General features: G+C 38.1%; 1 protein-coding gene across 9 annotated transcripts in view; it reads left to right on the plus strand.

Annotated features, from left to right (window-relative positions):
- The window catches only part of Mical (Molecule interacting with CasL), a 113288-nt gene that overhangs the window by 72034 nt on the left and 22891 nt on the right, over positions 1-18363 (plus strand). Inside the window, exon 1 of one of the 9 annotated variants that reach the window (XM_069111606.1) lies at positions 12388-12632. The exons of the other annotated variants lie outside the window; for them this stretch is intronic. Coding sequence (XP_068967707.1) covers positions 12558-12632 — 75 coding nt within the window. The 5' untranslated portion in view covers positions 12388-12557. Of the gene's footprint in view, positions 1-12387; positions 12633-18363 lie in introns of those variants that run through there. 9 annotated transcript variants of the gene reach the window in all.

Below are 18363 nucleotides of genomic sequence, written 5' to 3' on the forward strand. Positions count from 1 at the left end.
TCTCTCGTTCGCCCACCTCGGCCATCGTATTTATAGAGACACACTCACCTTCTCTTCTCTTGCTGACTGCACGTGTTGTTTCACTCGTTTGTTATTTCCCAGCGAGAAGATAATCCAACCAACGATATTCCAGCGTCCTGAAACACGGTTGTTCGATAACTGCTCGAACTTGACTGCGATAATTGGCGACTAGGCGATTGGATCGCGTAAGCTTAGGGCTCATCTCATCAGGGCTAACTCGTCAATTGATATTATTTTACATGATACTTATTACGTAGTTGGACATTTTCATTATGTTTTATCTATAGGAGCAGTTTTTGCTATTATTACTAGATTAATTCATTGATGTCCATTAATTACAGGTTTAACATCAAATCAATCAACGCTAGAACCAGCACAGCAGTCAAAATTATTTGTTTTACGATTTTATTTTAAAATTCCTACTTCATGTTACATATTTTTCCGCAATGAATTTTATTTTTTGTATTTATTGAAAATCAAAATAATTTTGCCTCCTGGCTACTCGTACCGATACCAGTCGAAACAATTGGTACTCGTCGAGGCGTAAAAGGGTGCTACGATCTGTTTATCGAAACAGAATTAACCAGTTTCCTCGTTTTTTACAGCTTGCCATCCGTTTTTAGAATTTTTACCGTGTGATGCGACGATGTCGATTATCAGGAGAATTCCGGACCCATCGTGATATTCGTAAAACCATCGATAGTTCACGATGCTCGTTTGAAGCAGGATTTTCATTAGGCAGAGATAGTCTTTGCCTCGTATAGAGCAAGATTACGAATAATACGATACAATGCTGTTGATATTCTGATTTTGTGATTAAAAAGGCGTACTTTTATCATCGTAAGCTTAAACAAAGTTAGATTAATGGAATTATCGATGATTCACGAATTGTTATAGTCTGTTAAAGAATTTTGGTTAGACAGAGATATTCCTTGGTTGCACGTTGATAAGGATATCAGAGCGAAATGATAAACATAATTTTTGCTGATTTTCTAATTTTTATGTTATTCCATATTACTTCGATATAATTAAAAAGAGGAGCAATCTGTTTGGTTCAAAGATACGAGCTTTTTAGCAATAGATAACAAATAGATGAAGAATTTGTGGAAAAATATCAAGGACGTACCTAATACTCAAAATATAATAATCGATCTAGATTTTTTTAAATATATGTTTTTTTTTTTTTTAGAGAATTGTACATACAGAACTGCAGAACTAAAAATAAAAAAATAGTTCTGGTAAACTGTTTGGCAAAGTAACGTATTTTAAAATTGCATGCCCATGTAAAACAAGAAATATGACTTATCTTATCGTATCTTTACACCCGAAATGTCATCGTCTTCAAATACTTTGCTTAGTTTTCTCTAATTAAAAATTCTTACGTGTAAATTTTTGTTACACGAACCGAATGCTTTTGTCAAAAAGATTTATTTTTCTCTGTGCAACGAAACGTACCGAAGGAGGATTAAGGCTGGTTTCTCTTTTGAACGAAATTTGCAGAGTTACTCGGCCGTGTCTCTTTTAATTGCACTGTATACTTAATTCACTCTAAATATTTTCCACGCTCAACGTTGATAATGATAGAAAACGTTCCTTAAATATTCTTTACGTCGCTGATTTGTTTCATTTCTATCCGAGTATCCAGTCGAAAGATGATAATTAATCTCCTTCTTTCTATTCATATTTATCTCTTATTTCTATTCATTTATTACAACGATAACTACGTTCGTTTTAACTTCTCCAATCCCATTAACGATAAAACCACCTAGAAACAATACGACCAACATTTTCTAAATAGAACGATAACAGTCAAGTATCGCCCAATGAAATTCACATTATCTTACGAAATATTTCCACTTTTCTGCATCGTCAAGAATTTAGAATTTCTCGCGCAAAGCGACGAATTACGCGCTTTTACATTTGTCATTTGTATTTTACATTTGTCGTCATTTCTGCGCTGATCAAGCTATGCCAACGATTAAATTCAAATTATTATTCACGACAAAAAAAAAGAAAAAGAGAGAAGAACTCTTACGTTTATCGTTGTTTCCGCGTCGACTGATCGAAGTAATTAAAAAATAGTGCCATTAATCAGATCGAAATCGTCTTCCAAAATATGCTCTCGCCTAGATTTTAGAATTTTTCCGACCAATACACGAGACTCTTGCGTTTATCGTCGTTTCTGCGTCGACTGATCGAAGTAATTAAAAAATAGTGCCATTAATCAGATCGAAATCGTCTTCCAAAATATGCTCTCGCCTAGATTTTACAATTTTTCCGACCAATACACGAGACTCTTGCGTCTATCGTCGTTTCTACACCCACTTTTTCCATCGTTCCACATATATGCATTTAGAGGTGTAACGCGCAAAGGATTCTGGGTCAAAGAAAAACCGTGTAAGCGTGAACAGAGGGAGGAGAGAAGAGTGAACGCGCTGGCTGAAAATGGTTATTGATTTTTAGGCGGCGTCCGCGGGTCCTCCGTATATTTGATACGAAACTTTTACTTTTAGCAGCCGCAAGTGTAGCTTCGTTGAACGGAATTCGACAGGCACGAGAGCTTCTTGTCACGTTTACCGGTCACGGATTACGCTGAATTTCATTCAGACCTCCTTTCCAACCATGACACTCCCAGATGTTCCAACTGCTTTCTTTCATCCTCGCTCCTTCCACTTGCAGCCTATTCCCGATCGATCTGGTTGTCTGGAAAGAAAATTCATTAATCGCTCGTATTCCACATAGACGTATGTAAATGGCAATTATCTTCGATGAAACGCTGAATTAATAATATCCAAGCGAGCATACACGTAGACTCTATGACGCTGGAAGATATCTTTCGTAGAAGATATTGTTTGTGGACATCTTTTACGAACGTATGATGAGTGTTATAGGAAACATTTAGAAATTTCATTGACATTAACGCGAGGCTTTACTGTAATAGATACATTGGCAAAACGTGAAACAAACGTGAAAATGTACATAGAAATTACAGGATACTTGATATAGTTGGCATAGACGTCGCAAAGATCACACGATCATTCGAACAGACTTTGACTGCCACGCCGAAATCACACGTTTCGCTGAGGACGCCACGCGAGTATTTTTATTATTCAAAGCACATAATGGCAAAATAATAATAAATCGATGATGTAAGACAACATTCTTCCACGATGGACCGTTTGTCTCGTTGGTGGTCGCGGGTGACCACCGTGACGACTTGGTAACAGTCGATAGCGACGTATTATAACGAGGCTTCGTTTATTTCAACAAACCATTCGCATTCGTTGTCTCGTCGCAAGCAAAACGTGCAGAATATATTGTTGAAACGTGTAGAAGATGTTAGTAAACGGTATTTGCTCGTTGTATATATAATGGTAAGGTATGTGCACACTTGTAACTTCGATTATACGATTATAAAGCATCATTTACGATTATTTTCTACGCTGTGTTTATAATAATATTCGTAGATTACCCCGCAAAGATATCGATGCAAACACAGTGCACCGTTAGATGCAAGATTTGTTCTCGTTTCTTTTTGTCGATGTTCTAATAAAAACGTTTAATCGTTCAATGGGGCTCTTTTTATTTCAAAGTATCTTCTATTTATCGGTTATATTCGAAACGCCCTAACCGTCATTTTTCATACAATTTTTACGATTATAGGAAATTGAAGCGCTCCGCTCACCAATGACCACCGTGGCAGTCAAAATGTTAATAAACTTCGATGCTACGCTTAAGATGGCTAATCATGCTGTATACTAATTTTTTTTTACTAAATATATATTTCCGATGAATATCTTCTATATCTTCTATATTCTAATTTAGTCACGGTATACATATGCAGATTGTTTTCAAATTTTACCAACATAATCGCGACGCTCGTGTCGTTAAATCTCGTTACGGTGCTGATAAAGTTTGAAAATGCGCAACGCATACAATACACGCGTGAATCTTTTCTCCGGTAAATATCCGAATACGTTGGCGTAATTAATTAACATACTCGAACACGATTTACGAATTAGGTTTCTCTTCGTCCACGTGGCTACCCGAGATCTTGCAAATAATTTGCAACTGTAATAATTTACAAGTATATTTGGCGCGTAGTAAGAACGCGTACAAAAGAGAAACCGATAAATCGTAAATAATTCATTTATAAGATAACATAGTACTATGTCACGTACTATGATTAACATTCCGAACTTACACAGGGCGAGGCGAAGAGGAACGATTTTCTAGCAGAAGGTCGAACGAATATAAAACAATTCGCAAACAGCAAACTAGGTGTTCGATACATTTTTTAGACTTTGCTCGAGTGGCGAAAAATTTATCCAGCAAAAAGTAGCATGAAATCGGACTGGTTACGTTTTAAACGGCGAGAGTGTGACTGGTTGAAATTCTTCCGCGGAAATATGTCGTCCCATTTCGCCAGACGGACCTTTTTTTTACCCAAGCACGAAGCTGAAACCGTCTCATTCGTTGTATTTATAGACTGCTTGTCCTCCTTGCTTCTGATCATTTATGTATAAAGGCCGCCGTTACTCTGTTCCACAGGGAACAGGTATTCTGCCAATGATACGCCGCTCCTTTTTCTTGCACGTGAGATACCCAAAGATAAACGTGGATGGATAAGATCCATACGAATCTGGCTACCGAACCTTTCTTTCGCCAGCCACCTTCTCTTCTTTTTTCGTTCTATTCTTCTCGTTTCTCTCTGTTCACCTTTACCTTTTATTATACTTGTAGAGTATGCCGACTCTTGTTCCGATTCGCGCGAAATTTTGATAAATCGATTCGGTCGTACGAATGGAACGTATTATCTTGATTGATTGCAGAGACGAATCAAGTTGTATACTGTTTGCTGGAAATTCGTTACGGTACAAAAGAGTTTGGAATTGGGATTTGCGTCTGTGTGTACGAGTATTGGTATCTTTTATAGTAGACCTTTCTACCGACTTGATAAGCCGTCTATTTTAGGGTATACGTCGTAACTGTTCACTCATCTTGTCAATTATAACTCCATTTTGCAGGATTATGGTGTCTCTCGCTTCCCTCACCCTTTAAAGTTTCCTTCATTCGCCACCGTGTTATCGATCGTTGTCAAAAATTATTTTCAAAACGTTCGCTTCGTGGTAAGATCGTTGTGCGATCGAATTAATTTCACTAATGGAATCTGACGAATCACGGAGTTATAAATTACCACTAGGTATTAACAAGTTTGACGTTAAAAGGTGGCAAAGTTCCGCTTTAGGTACGTAATTGCAAGTAAATTTTATAAATCACGATCGTCCTATTTAACAAAATTACGAAACAGTAAAACCTGCACAATAGAAATCGCCAACGTGCAACTAATAATTTGTCAATTTGCTAGCATCATTGTTACCAAATTATAGAGCGAGACGCTGCAGACTAATCGATGTAACGCAAAACGACCCAGAATTAAGTATACTTTCATAAACCATAAAATTATTACGTTTAGACGTTATAATTTTCCCCATAAATATAGCTCGCTCAAAGTGGCATGAAAGCGTATAATACGACATTGGCATTAGTATCATTGTCATTCGGAAATCGTCTCGGCCGTCGATCATATTAAAGACGCTATATTCGTTCAAGGAACATCTTCGACCGTACGATCTTGAAGACTCGTAAATACAAAGCGTTTCGCTATGTAACGATAAAGATCTACATCGTGCTGTAATCGCGTGAACCAGCCACGCATTGTTCGCGCTGTTTCTTAAATCTGGAGCGCTCGATTGTTCTTAGTAATCTGCCTCTATCTCTGGACGTAGAAAAAACCAAGGGAACGATAGTGGCTTGGTTCCAAGTTCTACCAAAACGTGGCACTACGAAACTTTGCTACTGTAGCCGTGGTCCGTTGCTCAATAGTGTTGCTAGACTTCTAATAGATAACCCAGTGAACCGTTTGCCCGGTTGCGCTCGTTCTTTAAACCGCGTTCAACGTTTAACATTCGGGTCACTTGCCCGATCAAGCGTCGCAGGTGGTACGAGTCTTACGGTAAATTTCTGTACGCTGTTTTCAATAGGCCGTTACCGATGCGCGTCATAGTCATTCCCTTCCATGGCAAATAAATCTTTGCTGGCAATCGTCGGTGTACGAATTTATTACGAACAGGTGCGTTTGAGGGTGTCTGAGATACAGTTGCGCGAATCAACTTCATTGACGAATAGTTGACGAGGTATACGTTGACGTAGGTTAAGGTGGAGATCGATGACACGGTATTTCTTCGTTATTTTCTAATTTATCGAGAAGAATCGGTTGGAGAATCTAGAAATCCGTACGATTCAGTCGGAAATAAGTAGCGATGAAATTGTATTTGGCAGAGATGAGATGTATACGTTGATGCGGATTGAGACAAAGATCGATGATGCGATATTTCTCAGTTGTTTGTTAATTTATCGAGAAGCTTGGTTCGAGGATCTACGCGGTTACGCGAGTAATAATGATTTTCATTGGCGGATAGTTAGAGTTATGTCGCTGTGGGTTAAAATAAACATCGGTGACGAGATATTCCTGAGCTACTTTTTATTTCACTGAGAAGCTTGGTTCAACAGCTTCTGTGCAATTTCTAACGAGTTAAGTGTAAGCTGTCGCAATATTATTATACATCTTTCTAGTAGCACGTACGAAGGGAAAATATTCAACGTTACTATTTTAATAGAAACCATAAAATCTTTGAAAAACTGCGAGTTGTTCCCGGCAGATATCTCGCTGGCAGAACCTACGCAATTTGCCTTGGAACGAATTTATTGGACAGCGAGCCACCACCTTGTCGTTAAATTTATACCGCTGCGCTGATAACTTTGCTCTACCTATCATTTTTTTTTTTTTTTTTAATAGCGTTTCGAAGAAATAACATTTCTACTTCCACGAGCACTGTGAAGTGCTCTTGAATGCTTAAAGATTCCAATGTTTTTACATTACTCGATCATCGTAATACGATACATCGTACGATTACGTAATTACTATAATATTTCTGAATCTCTTCGGTTTTATACGTTCTTCCGCTCGATAATTTTGTACCTTTTGTCTCTTCCATTCGAATCACTTGCAGTTTCAATTCTTTAAACTCTCGTTATTTTTCTTTCCGCTATTGGATTGGCAACTAAGTGGTTGCGGATCTTATCGATACCACCGAATGACAAAATCCACGATCAGTTAGTTGCCAGCTCAATACGTTCTTTCGTCTACGATCAGCTCACGGATTTAACCGAACAGAGAAAATGATATCGATTTAATATAAATTTGACAGTTTCTATCTCGGAACGATCGCAACGAAATGGTTAAAAATTCGGCCAAAGGCTGCAGTTTCGTTGTTTCTTGAAACGTCGAGAACCTCTCGAGAGAACAAAGGTGGAAGAAGCGAAAAGTATGAGAGCGTAGGTATAATGTGGACGTCGGATGACGCTCGTTTGCCCGGACAATTTGTGATAATGACCGGAACAGCTGATCGTGTGCTCACTACGAGAAACGATTCCTCCTCTGCCAGCGTGAAACCGCGTATATCTCAATTTGTACCGTGTGTTCGATCATCGAAGTTCGTGATTACCACGTTACTATCCGTTTTCTTCGCATTAACCACCAATAGCCTCGGCGTTAATCTTTCGCTTGCTCGCTGCACAGTTGCAGAAACTTTTCACGAACATGTCATATCGTGTAAAATAAATTTTGAAATTCCATTAACATTGCAACGAATATGAATATCGTTATATGGTGTTAGTAAAATTTAAGGGGGTATTCTGGTCTAGAAATTTGAAAAAATCGAAATTTTTTTTATATTTCCAAAGTTTAGACATTCAAAAATATGTCCTTAAAAGGATTTTTCAAAATTTCAATTATTTTATGAGTTACAGCCACTTTTGTGACGCGGCATCTGCTCCGGTCCGACCGGAACAAATGGACAGTAGACGATAGACGTTGTTCGAGTAAACTTGTCTCAAAACTTTAAACGCGTTTTTCTCGAAACTACTTTTTTCGAGTTGGCGTGCACGATATCTCAAGTTCTAACGAACCGATTTATTTTAAATTTGGTCTGAATATTCCTTATATACTCCTCTATCGTCCGGACCACGCTCAGCTCAAAATCTTTAATATTACTATTTTTTAAACGTTCGGAATTGTCGAAAAAACGTGCGAAATAAGACATTTTTTTTCAAACGGCCGTCATTTTGTGAAAAAATGTTGTATCGACTTTTCCAAGGTTCAGACGATAGCGGCATCCATACTAATTAAGAATCCGTTCGCATTTTTTGTCTCGGATGACCAGAAGGGTTGATATCATGCACGCCACGACACCCCATTTTTTGGCAGCGCCCACTTTGCCAGCTCGTAACTCTTTAAATATTGAGTTTTTTTTCAGTGAATTTTTTACGTGATCTCGAAATATCAATAAACAAATGCTAAAAAGAAGGATAGCAAAAATATTTTTTGTTTCGCTTGTACAGAGCTTCAAAAATCGCCCGAAATTCATAATACCCCCTTAACCAATCCGAAAATGTATACACGTGTGTATAGAAGCTACAAACATACACTTGGCAAAAATTATACCAAAATATTTGAACAATTGATTATTCCTTATTTTCACGAACCTCGATGTCCAATGGGGCCATTTAACGTTTCTCGTATGCTTGAGACTTTAGGTTACTCATGCCGTATACTAATATTTTTATGAAATATGTGTTTACAGTAAATGTGTTCTAACTTCTATATACGTACGTTTTCGAATTGCTTTCAAATAGCAATATAAACACGATAATAGTGTCACGTCAGAGCGACGAGGTGGGCAATTTTCTATGGTAAAACTGCATGTACATTTTCCATAGTTTTCGTATAAAGTTGACATATCAGATTCGTCTATAAAGCATATCTTCGTCTATATCTTCGATAAATTGTTTCGCTCCTTCTTTTCTTTCTTTTTTCTCCTTTTGAATGAAAAACGTTCTTGGTCAGTTGTAATTAACGTTTTGCCATGAATTTCATGAAGCGCACATACAACTAATAATTCTGAACTTACAATTCGAATGAAATTACTATACGAATTGGCTGTAGAACCGAGTGTCTTAAATAAATCGTTACGGTCTATTTCTCTACGAAAATGATTCTTAATTAATCGATAAACCTGAATCTAAAATTCTAACGAAATTATTACGTAACTCGAAAATGACCAGATGCTTGCGTTCGTTCTAACGGAGATGCGCGTAAAATCTTTTTACGAAACGTAAGCCGAGTTCTAACACGGACTTGCGTCTTAATGATTCGATGTATCCGGAAAAGAAACGTCCGAGTAATTTCCGTTTTTAAGTTACTATGTCAGATGCATTAGGAAAGATACGGATCTTGAAAATCATTCGGTCAACGAGACTTCTTAACGAATAGCTAAAGCAAGGAAACGCGTCTAGAAAACACGTCCAATTTCGAAATAAAACTCTGCGGAATCGTTAATGAACTCAAACGCTTTTCTGCTTCGTGTGATGCACAGCAGATTTTAACGATGTGAAAGAGACATCGTCGGTGAACGAACTGTGCACACGTTAATTACTTTTGCATCATCCTAGTTGGTAGAGCGCTACTCGTCGGTATTAATGTAACACGATTCGAATGAAACGCGAAAATTTCTCTTGCAACTAGATACCTTGCAAATTAGTTCTATTAACGCATCGCCGTTGGCAAAATTTGCACATATGATACAACATCTTATTAACACGTTCCACATCGTCCGACCCATATGGAGAAATCAAAGTTCTTTTTTCCAGAGGATATGCCTCTTTTTATATTTCTTTAATCGTATAGTCATACAGTACGGAGTATCCGTGGATTTAACAATCGACAAAAAGCGTTATATAAATATAATTCATTGGAAGATTTATTAAACAGTTACGGTAAAAATACGAAGTAGGATAGGAAACGGTAATAAACTTGCGATTATCATTAGCTGTTAATTATTCCATTTCGACATTTTCTTCTGACAATGATAAAGGATTGGATTTATCATCCCATGAAGCTCGTTTCGATCTTGTTTCGTCTCGCTGAACCGATCCTGGACTGACCAACTTTTCGTATCGATTCGACATATATCTCACTTTTTTTACACTCTTCATATATAAATTGACTTGAAATTGGAGGCGATATTTCGTATTCCCATTATATACAGGGTGGTTGGTAACTGGTGGTACAAGCGGAAGGGGGTGATTTTACGCGAAAAAAGAAGTCGAAAATATAGAATAAAAATTTAAAAATTAAAAAGTTTAAAAAATAACGTCAATCGAGACAACGATCTACGAGACGCGATAAAGTGCACGCGTACCAAGCGAAAATTCAAAGTCGATTTTCTCGAAAACGAAGCCTCGAACGAAAAATTTTTATTCCATATTTTCGACTTCTTTTTTCGCGTAGAATCACCCCCTCTCCGCTTGTACCACCAGTTACCAACCACCCTGTACATAGCTTTTTAATAAAACTTTAAACGATCTTCGTTTACGTGACATGTTCCGCTTGATCGTAACGTTGTAATATAATGAACAAGTTTGGCTGTGAAAGAACAGGATAGCTCGTACTTGCAAATATAGAGAATGTTAGATCGTGTTCAAATTACGTACTTCTATTTCGTGTGTCTCGGAACAACCATTTGAAGGTGGTTCAACTACATTTTCTTGAGTTATCACTGCTTGCTCTCGAGACTCTGATGGAAGTATATCTACATCTTGAGTTACATGTTGCTCAGACCAAGGAACTGTCAAATTCGTAAACGGCATTATATTCGACGTTGTGTTATTATCTGTGAAATGGTAGATGTTTTCGTAAAATATTCTTGCGCGCGCCGTCGTCATAAATTAACGTTTAGTTGTGCTACAAGAGAGCGACGTAGATCATCCTCGATCAGCTTCGATTCGATTCTTTTTCTATTTGAGAAAGAAAGAAAGAAAGAAATTCATATAATAATAATTATGTTAAATTAATAGGCTTTATGTAATTTAGAAAGTTATAATAGCTAACGTCATCGTTATTTTCGTGGAGGAAAAATTTGAAAATTGGATTACGTCGATCGTAACGCGAATATTCCGTAATTTGCTGTTTCTTTCCAGACGCTAATTCTTCAAACGACGTAAAATTAACTTACATCGAGATTTTCAAGAACTTGTTAGGTAACGTAAGTTTTATAATAAACGTTCGTCAACCCTCGTGTTATTACTTACACTTTTCCCGGAAGCGACGTCCGATAAAAAATAAATAGCCGCGACGACTATTTTCATCGTCGACGATGATTAAAAAAAAAAATGCTTTGCTGTTGCTATAAAGAGCAGCCAATAACACGGCAGACCATTTACCGATACTTTGATCTTGCGAACGTACTTTCCTCTAATCTTTCGTACGACGATTTACCGGAGAAAATGAGAAAAATTCGCGGAATTGTAAAGAAATTATTCAGATAAAATTGTCTATCTTCGAGGTTTGTAGTTGAACATTTTTGTAATTTACCTACATTCGTTCAGTAGCCGTACTGATCGTAGTTTTCCCAGAAGCAACGTTCAGGTAACACGTTCTTAACTATTTTCAACGTTCTCGTTAACAAGCTAATTAATTTTCAGAAGGCATTCGCTTCTCAATAAACTCTTTAAACTTCTAATTTGCTTTAAACTTCGGAAAACGAAGAAAGTTCACGGAGTTGCGCAGATAGAAACGTCCATCTACGAGTATCTTGATACGTTTACGTTCGTTTAATTTCTTCGTCGATTACGCGTTTCGTAGAAGCAATATTTCGACAAGATTCAATACGCCGACTATATTTTCAACGCTCTCGTTCAAAATCTCATCGATAGACCGTGGATGTTCGTACGAATCTATCCATTTTTATACCAAAAAAAAAGTACATAGAGATACCTGTACATGGAAATTTGTTTCACTCCCGAAATATTACAGCGAGTACTTTAGTTTACGCATTTTTCCGTATTCTTTCTGTCCATTTAAATTTCCCACAAATGCACGAAGCATACATTTTATGTTTTATTATATGTATACATATATATATTATATAGATTTTCACGTGTTGCGTACACTACGTACATTTCTATCCATTCAAATCTTTCACAAATGTCGATCTTCCGTCGACATCTCCAGAAAATATCCGCTTCTCGATAAACTCCGCAAACGTCGTCAACTCGTCAAAATTCATTCAATTGGAAGCATCCCAAACAACTATTATACGTGCCATTTATTTCGAACGAAGTATAACGTCTCATCGAACGTATACTTTACGTTCGTTCACCTTGCAGATTAATTATACCTTTCCTTCCCCCTTCCCCAGGAAACGAGGTTCGAGCACGAATAAACAGCCTTAATAATTATTTCCACCGTCAAAGTGCGTTACGAAAAAAGAAAAAAGAAAAAAGAAGGAGCAAGAAAAAGAGAGAAAAAGGGAAGCGAAGCATCGCTTTAGAGACGGTCGATATCACGACGAGAGTTTCGCTTTGATCTCCGCAGAACGTCCATAGGGGAAAGTTCTCGTGCTTCCGTTTGTCGTATGCGGAATACGCGGTGGCACGAGGACGACGACGAGGCAAAGGCATTGGCGGCAGGAGCAGCAAGTTATCAGGTCGTAAGTTCAAAGAACCGTGTGGAAGAGCATCGGGTGTATCGACTGCGGTGCGGCACACGATATTACGATCGTTCGCGAGGACGTGACCGTGCATAACGAGTCATTGTACGGCACCGTGGAGAAATTAGCGCTGGCTGCCGCCTACAGAGATAAAATTCCACGCCTCGAACTCGTAATTATCGGCTGACCCGCGAAAAGATACAGGAGACATTCCTCCATCGCGCGAGAGATCCTCGGAGGTGTCTTTGTTCTTTTAATCCGATAAAGGCGATGGGAAATGCGAGAGGATCGAGGTTTTCGATTTCTGTATTTGTAGTTTAGATTTGTTGCGCAGGTAAGGTGATATACCTGATGCGTTCTTTCTATCGAGCGTTTTAAATTGCGTGGTAAAATTGCGTTTTTCTTTTTCTCTTTTGGTTCAACAAGAACGTTTCGGAAATGTGTATTTGGTGCTCTTTATGGATACTGAAACAGGGAAATTGTACTTTTTATTGATTTGCGTATGTGTGTGTGTGTGTTTAAGGATGTATGGCAGTAGGAATTATACGGTAACATTGATATTTTGAATAGTATGTACGTAACACGCGGAAGCAGCAGTAGCATAAAAGTGGTATATGATGCAACAAATCAATTTTTCTTCACAACCGCGTGACGAATCGTAATAAGTTTCTTTGAAGCCATTAATTTGATACACCCGCTAGAGCTACTTTTGAAGGAATATCTTATTTTTCTATTTGTACTTGTATTTCACATTGCATACTATTTTTCGTAGGAGAGAACATAAGCGCATATATGATACACTTTCGTTGTATGAACAAATTTTTTATTTCCATTTGCCTCCCAGCTTTGCTTTCAGTTGCACACACAAAATAAGACAGAACAGTAACCGTAAAACTTACGCGTAAACAAGAACACATACACGTTAAACCAGAACGGTAGACGTAAAACTTGTCGAAAAACAGAAACGCATACATAACAGATCGTAACATAATCGTAACCGAAGTTAAACTGTGTTAGCTACGCGTACAACAACCTACATTTGTATATACAGGGTGGTTGGTAACTGGTGGTACAAGCGGAAAGGGGGTGATTCTACGCGAAAAAATGAGTCGAAAATATAGAATACAAATTTTTCGTTCAAGGCTTTGTTTTCGAGAAAATCGACTTTGAATTTTCGCTCGGTACGCGTGCACTTTATCGCGTCTCGTTATAACGGATCTCACTGTAGATCGTTGTCTCGATGGAAAATTAAAAAAGAAAATTTTTATTCTATATCTTCGACTTCTTTTTTCGCGTAGAATCACCCCCTTTCCGCTTGTACCGCCAGTTACCAACCACCCCGTATATAATCGTTATAATTCAAGTTAATGTCAGTCTACGTAAATCGAAATATTGAACGTGTATGAACTAGCAATATCAGCGCTAGAACTACCGATAGTTAAGACAAAAGACTGCTCTTTAAAATATACGTCTGATGGAATATTTGTATATTTGTTGATTTGTTACTTTCTTACAAAAAGAATTTCCTCGTGTTACTTTCTGCATTTCTGATATTAGTCCATCTGGAACCATAATCCCTAAACGAGGATTGACAGAGTTGTAAAATCGTAGACCCAACCATTTCAACCGCTGTGGTAGCTCTAGCGTTAGCAACGATATTAAAATATACGTCTGATGGAATATTTGTATATTCGTCGATTTATTACTTTCTTATAAAAAGAATTCCCTCGTGTTATTTTCTGCATTTTTGATATTATTAGTCCATCTGGAACCATAATCCCTAAACGAGGATTGACAGAGTTGTAAAATCGTAGACCCAACCATTTCGACCGCTGTGGTAGCTCTAATCGTTAGCAACGATATTAAAATATACGTCTGATGGAATATTTGTATATTTGTTGATTTGTTACTTTCTTACAAAAAGAATTTCCTCGTGTTACTTTCTGCATTTCTGATATTATTAGTCCATCTGGAACCATAATCCCTAAACGAGGATTGACAGAGTTGTAAAATCGTAGACCCAACCATTTCGACCGCTATGATACCGCTCCAACGTTAGCAACTATAGCGAGGCGTTTGTCAATTAAACGGTGAATGACGGATGGCTTTGATTCCATTCAATACGTTCGAGCAAATACTCAACTTCAAATATACAACATAGGACAATCGATAAAAACATGGAAGAACGATAGAACCTCCTTTCGTGCCAACCTTCCGCTTCAATGATCGATATTATACCTAACCCGAACGATGCTGTTTATACTTTTAAACCCTTCAATCCTTCGTTTAACACGATCGTCGTAAAAACAACTCGCTATAACGCGATACATCAAACGGCATGCACATAGCGGCACTTCTAATCGCTTTATTACTCGGTTTTTAGTTACAACTTCAAACAAGCTTAGTTAGAGGAACATTGGCGCTAGTAGGCCATTTGCAGCGCCTTCAGCAGTGCATTGGAAACTGCACGGCGTAGCCGACTAATCCGCATGAATTATGGGACTCGTATCGCGGAAGTCGTTTCTAAATTGATTCGTAAATCAATACCGGAGCGTGACCGAATATCTCTCCTCCTGTTCCTCGTTCGTCACCTCTTTCTCTTCAGCCATAGTCCGTGGCTGATACGGGCGCCAGCGCATCGCCACGATTCTCGGCATCCCGCTGTATTTAGCTCGCACTTATCGGAAGACGAGCACCGATGATCTGTATGGTCGAGTCGAAAGGCACGCAGAAGGCATGTCGGCCAGCACCTCGTGACATTTCGAGTGGCTCGAGGATGGTCCGGGGCGACCACCTCGCCTAGATCTGCCTACTCGCCTCTCGTTGTTTCGTCTCTCTCTCTCTCTCTCTCTCTCTCTCTCTCTCTCTTTCGATCACCAACCTCGATGATGTTTACCATTAGAAGCGCAGTTTTCTTCCGTGAAATGCTTCTGCGTTGTTCCAATCCTGATAAATTTGCTACCGTTAGGTTTGTAAGTAATTTAAGAAGTTTATAGCGGGTCCCTTAATTTCAGAATATGAATATTTACATAGAAATATTGCCTATTGTCTTTTCGAAAGGATAATCGTAAGATTGTCTTTATATTCGTTACCCTTTTGCGTGGATGTGATTAGAACTATTCGATTGGAAAAAGGTAGGAAAAAGGGTTGAGACGTACCTGGCTCGCATCGTGTGTTCCAAGATTCGTGCGACGATGGTACGACGTGATACACGATGCAAATTGAAATTGCACGGCCTAAAATTCAAATCATAGACTCTTCCGGTCACCTGTGATTCGATGATATTCATTTTCTTCTATTCCGAATTACCAATGAAATTCTTCGAATAAAAGACGAGGAATATAAATGTGGAAATTGAATAGCTTGTTACTTCAGATTTTATAAATCTTCGTTATTTAATAATAACACTCTGCCAATGACGAACAATGTACGAATTTATTCCAACAGTTGACTGAAATTAACAAATAAATAGTTCGTTAGTTTAGATCTTTCATCTTCGTTATTTAACAGCGAAAGTCCTTGAATGACGAATATGGTATTTGTTTGAACAACCGACTGTTAAATTAATATTTACGTATCTTATGATTAATTAAAGAAACGATTATTATACCGACAAACAAGTAATTTGTACGGCTAAAGATACGATAGGGTTTTCTTGGCAAAGATATGCGTCGTGTTTTACTTCAAGTACACGTGATAGCCATATCGCAGGGGCACACATAACTCAGCTTTTACGTCAATTGGATTATTCGATGATCGATACGTAAAAAATCATTGGTAATTCCATAACGTTGGTTCGCAATGCACGTGACTCTACTTTCGTCTGCCTCGTGCAACTGCAAACCTGCTCCTATCGATTTTCTATTATCTCACATAGGCTAAGCCTATCGGCGAGTACCTAGAAACGAGCCTAGAAATAACCATCCTCCTGCTGATAACATGCTAAATGTAACAAGATCTACAATTTACGTCCTTACGTACGAGAAAATCGTGTTACGCAATCGTTTTTATCTTGAATCGATTGAAAGCACCGGTGTCATCCGTACAACATACATCGCGCCAATATTTCCGCCGATATCTGACATTTTCCATTGAAACGAGTACGCGTTTTTACGAAACGTATCAACTCGAACGCGAGGCGCGAATAGAACGTTGTATTGTAAATTCGATAAAAAGTAGGATAAATTGAAATTCCGAGCGTACGCTTCGTAAATATCGCAAAGACGCGCAATTGAATCGACGATGATGTAGAGATTTAATACGATGTCGTTAATCTTTGAACGTTGCCGTCGAAGGAAATCACGTTCGCGCTATTGTAGATGAAATTGCAATAATCGATAAAGAAGACAAATAAGGCGAGTTAATATTTTATCGGTATTCGACGTCGGCTGAAAATAGAAAATTTATTATTTCCCATGGTTGCAGTAATTAACAGGTAAATAACAGCGCGATAATATTATTGCAAATGGTAACGTTCAAACAAAACTCGAATAAAGTCAAATTTCGCTCAAGTTAGCCTTCGAGAATTGAAGGAACAAAATATCGTAGATTATTCTGAAAAAAAGAAAGAAATATCGAAAATTATTCTTGGAGAAGATGTCGAAAGATATTGAAATCTCTGTGAAGAGGAGTTTACAAGTAATTCGGATATTCTATTCGATCGTCTCTATGAAATCGAACAATTTCCTACGATTTTATTAAAACTTGTCGAATATCTCTGATAGCTAAAAAGATTCTAACGTCTGTACGTGCAAAATTTGTGGAAATGCGGCGAGTCGAGTGTGTTTAATGCCTTCATCGAGCGCCTAAATCCAGGACGAAAGAAATCAGCATGTAGCATTGTTCCCTTTAAACAACGCGACGTTTCGCTTGTCCACGCTCGAGAGACAGAAATATTCGATACGAAAATAAAACGCGTCTGCGGTGAAAAATTCCAGGATAAATTCGTGTTGCGTCAAGGGAAAAAGGAATGGAAAAGGAGCACGAGACGCAGAAGAAGAAACCGCAGTGAGCTATCGAACGGAATAAATACGATCGATAGATGCACTGGTATTTAGGTGAATTATACCGATCGTAAGAAACGTTCTCTGTGCCATATTAACGTTGCGCGTGAAATTTTATGTATCGTTATTTCATGTACGCTCGTTTCGCAAATTTATTTAATATCCACGTTGTTTATCGTTAATCAGCATTCGTTCCGTTTTACCATCCAGGGCAATTTGTAAATTATCGTTGTACGAATTTAATTACGAAGCATCGTGTGCCGGGTAATTTATATCGCAAATTCGACGAATTTCTACGTGCTCCTTTTCCCTTCCACCGCCAGCGATCGGCGATAAATCTCGATCGGAAGCGAGTAGCTGGTGGTGTGCAATTATTCGTTAGTCATCGAAGGATGCAGTTTTCCTGGTTAAATCAGTCTCTGTTCCTTTAAAGTCGTGGAAATAATGTCGGGACGAATATTTTGAAACGGTACTTAGCCGCGTTACGAGTTCTCTCCCCACGGTAGAACGGCGTCACACAAGATCCTAAAAATCGGTAATTTATTATTCTTTTGTTAGTCAAATTGAACTTCTGTCGGTGAAATTTGCCTCGTTCGAATATTGGCTTGGCGACTAAGTGATTGCGGATTTTGTCATTAGGTGGTATTGACAAAATCCGCAATCACCTAGTTGTCAACCCAATAGAATCGCCACAAAAGTTAACGCGAAGATAATTGTCGGTTTTAACT

Source organism: Bombus flavifrons, chromosome 1 (assembly GCF_040668555.2).
Source record: "Bombus flavifrons isolate JBK064 chromosome 1, iyBomFlav1_principal, whole genome shotgun sequence".
Classification (NCBI taxonomy): domain Eukaryota; kingdom Metazoa; phylum Arthropoda; class Insecta; order Hymenoptera; family Apidae; genus Bombus; species Bombus flavifrons.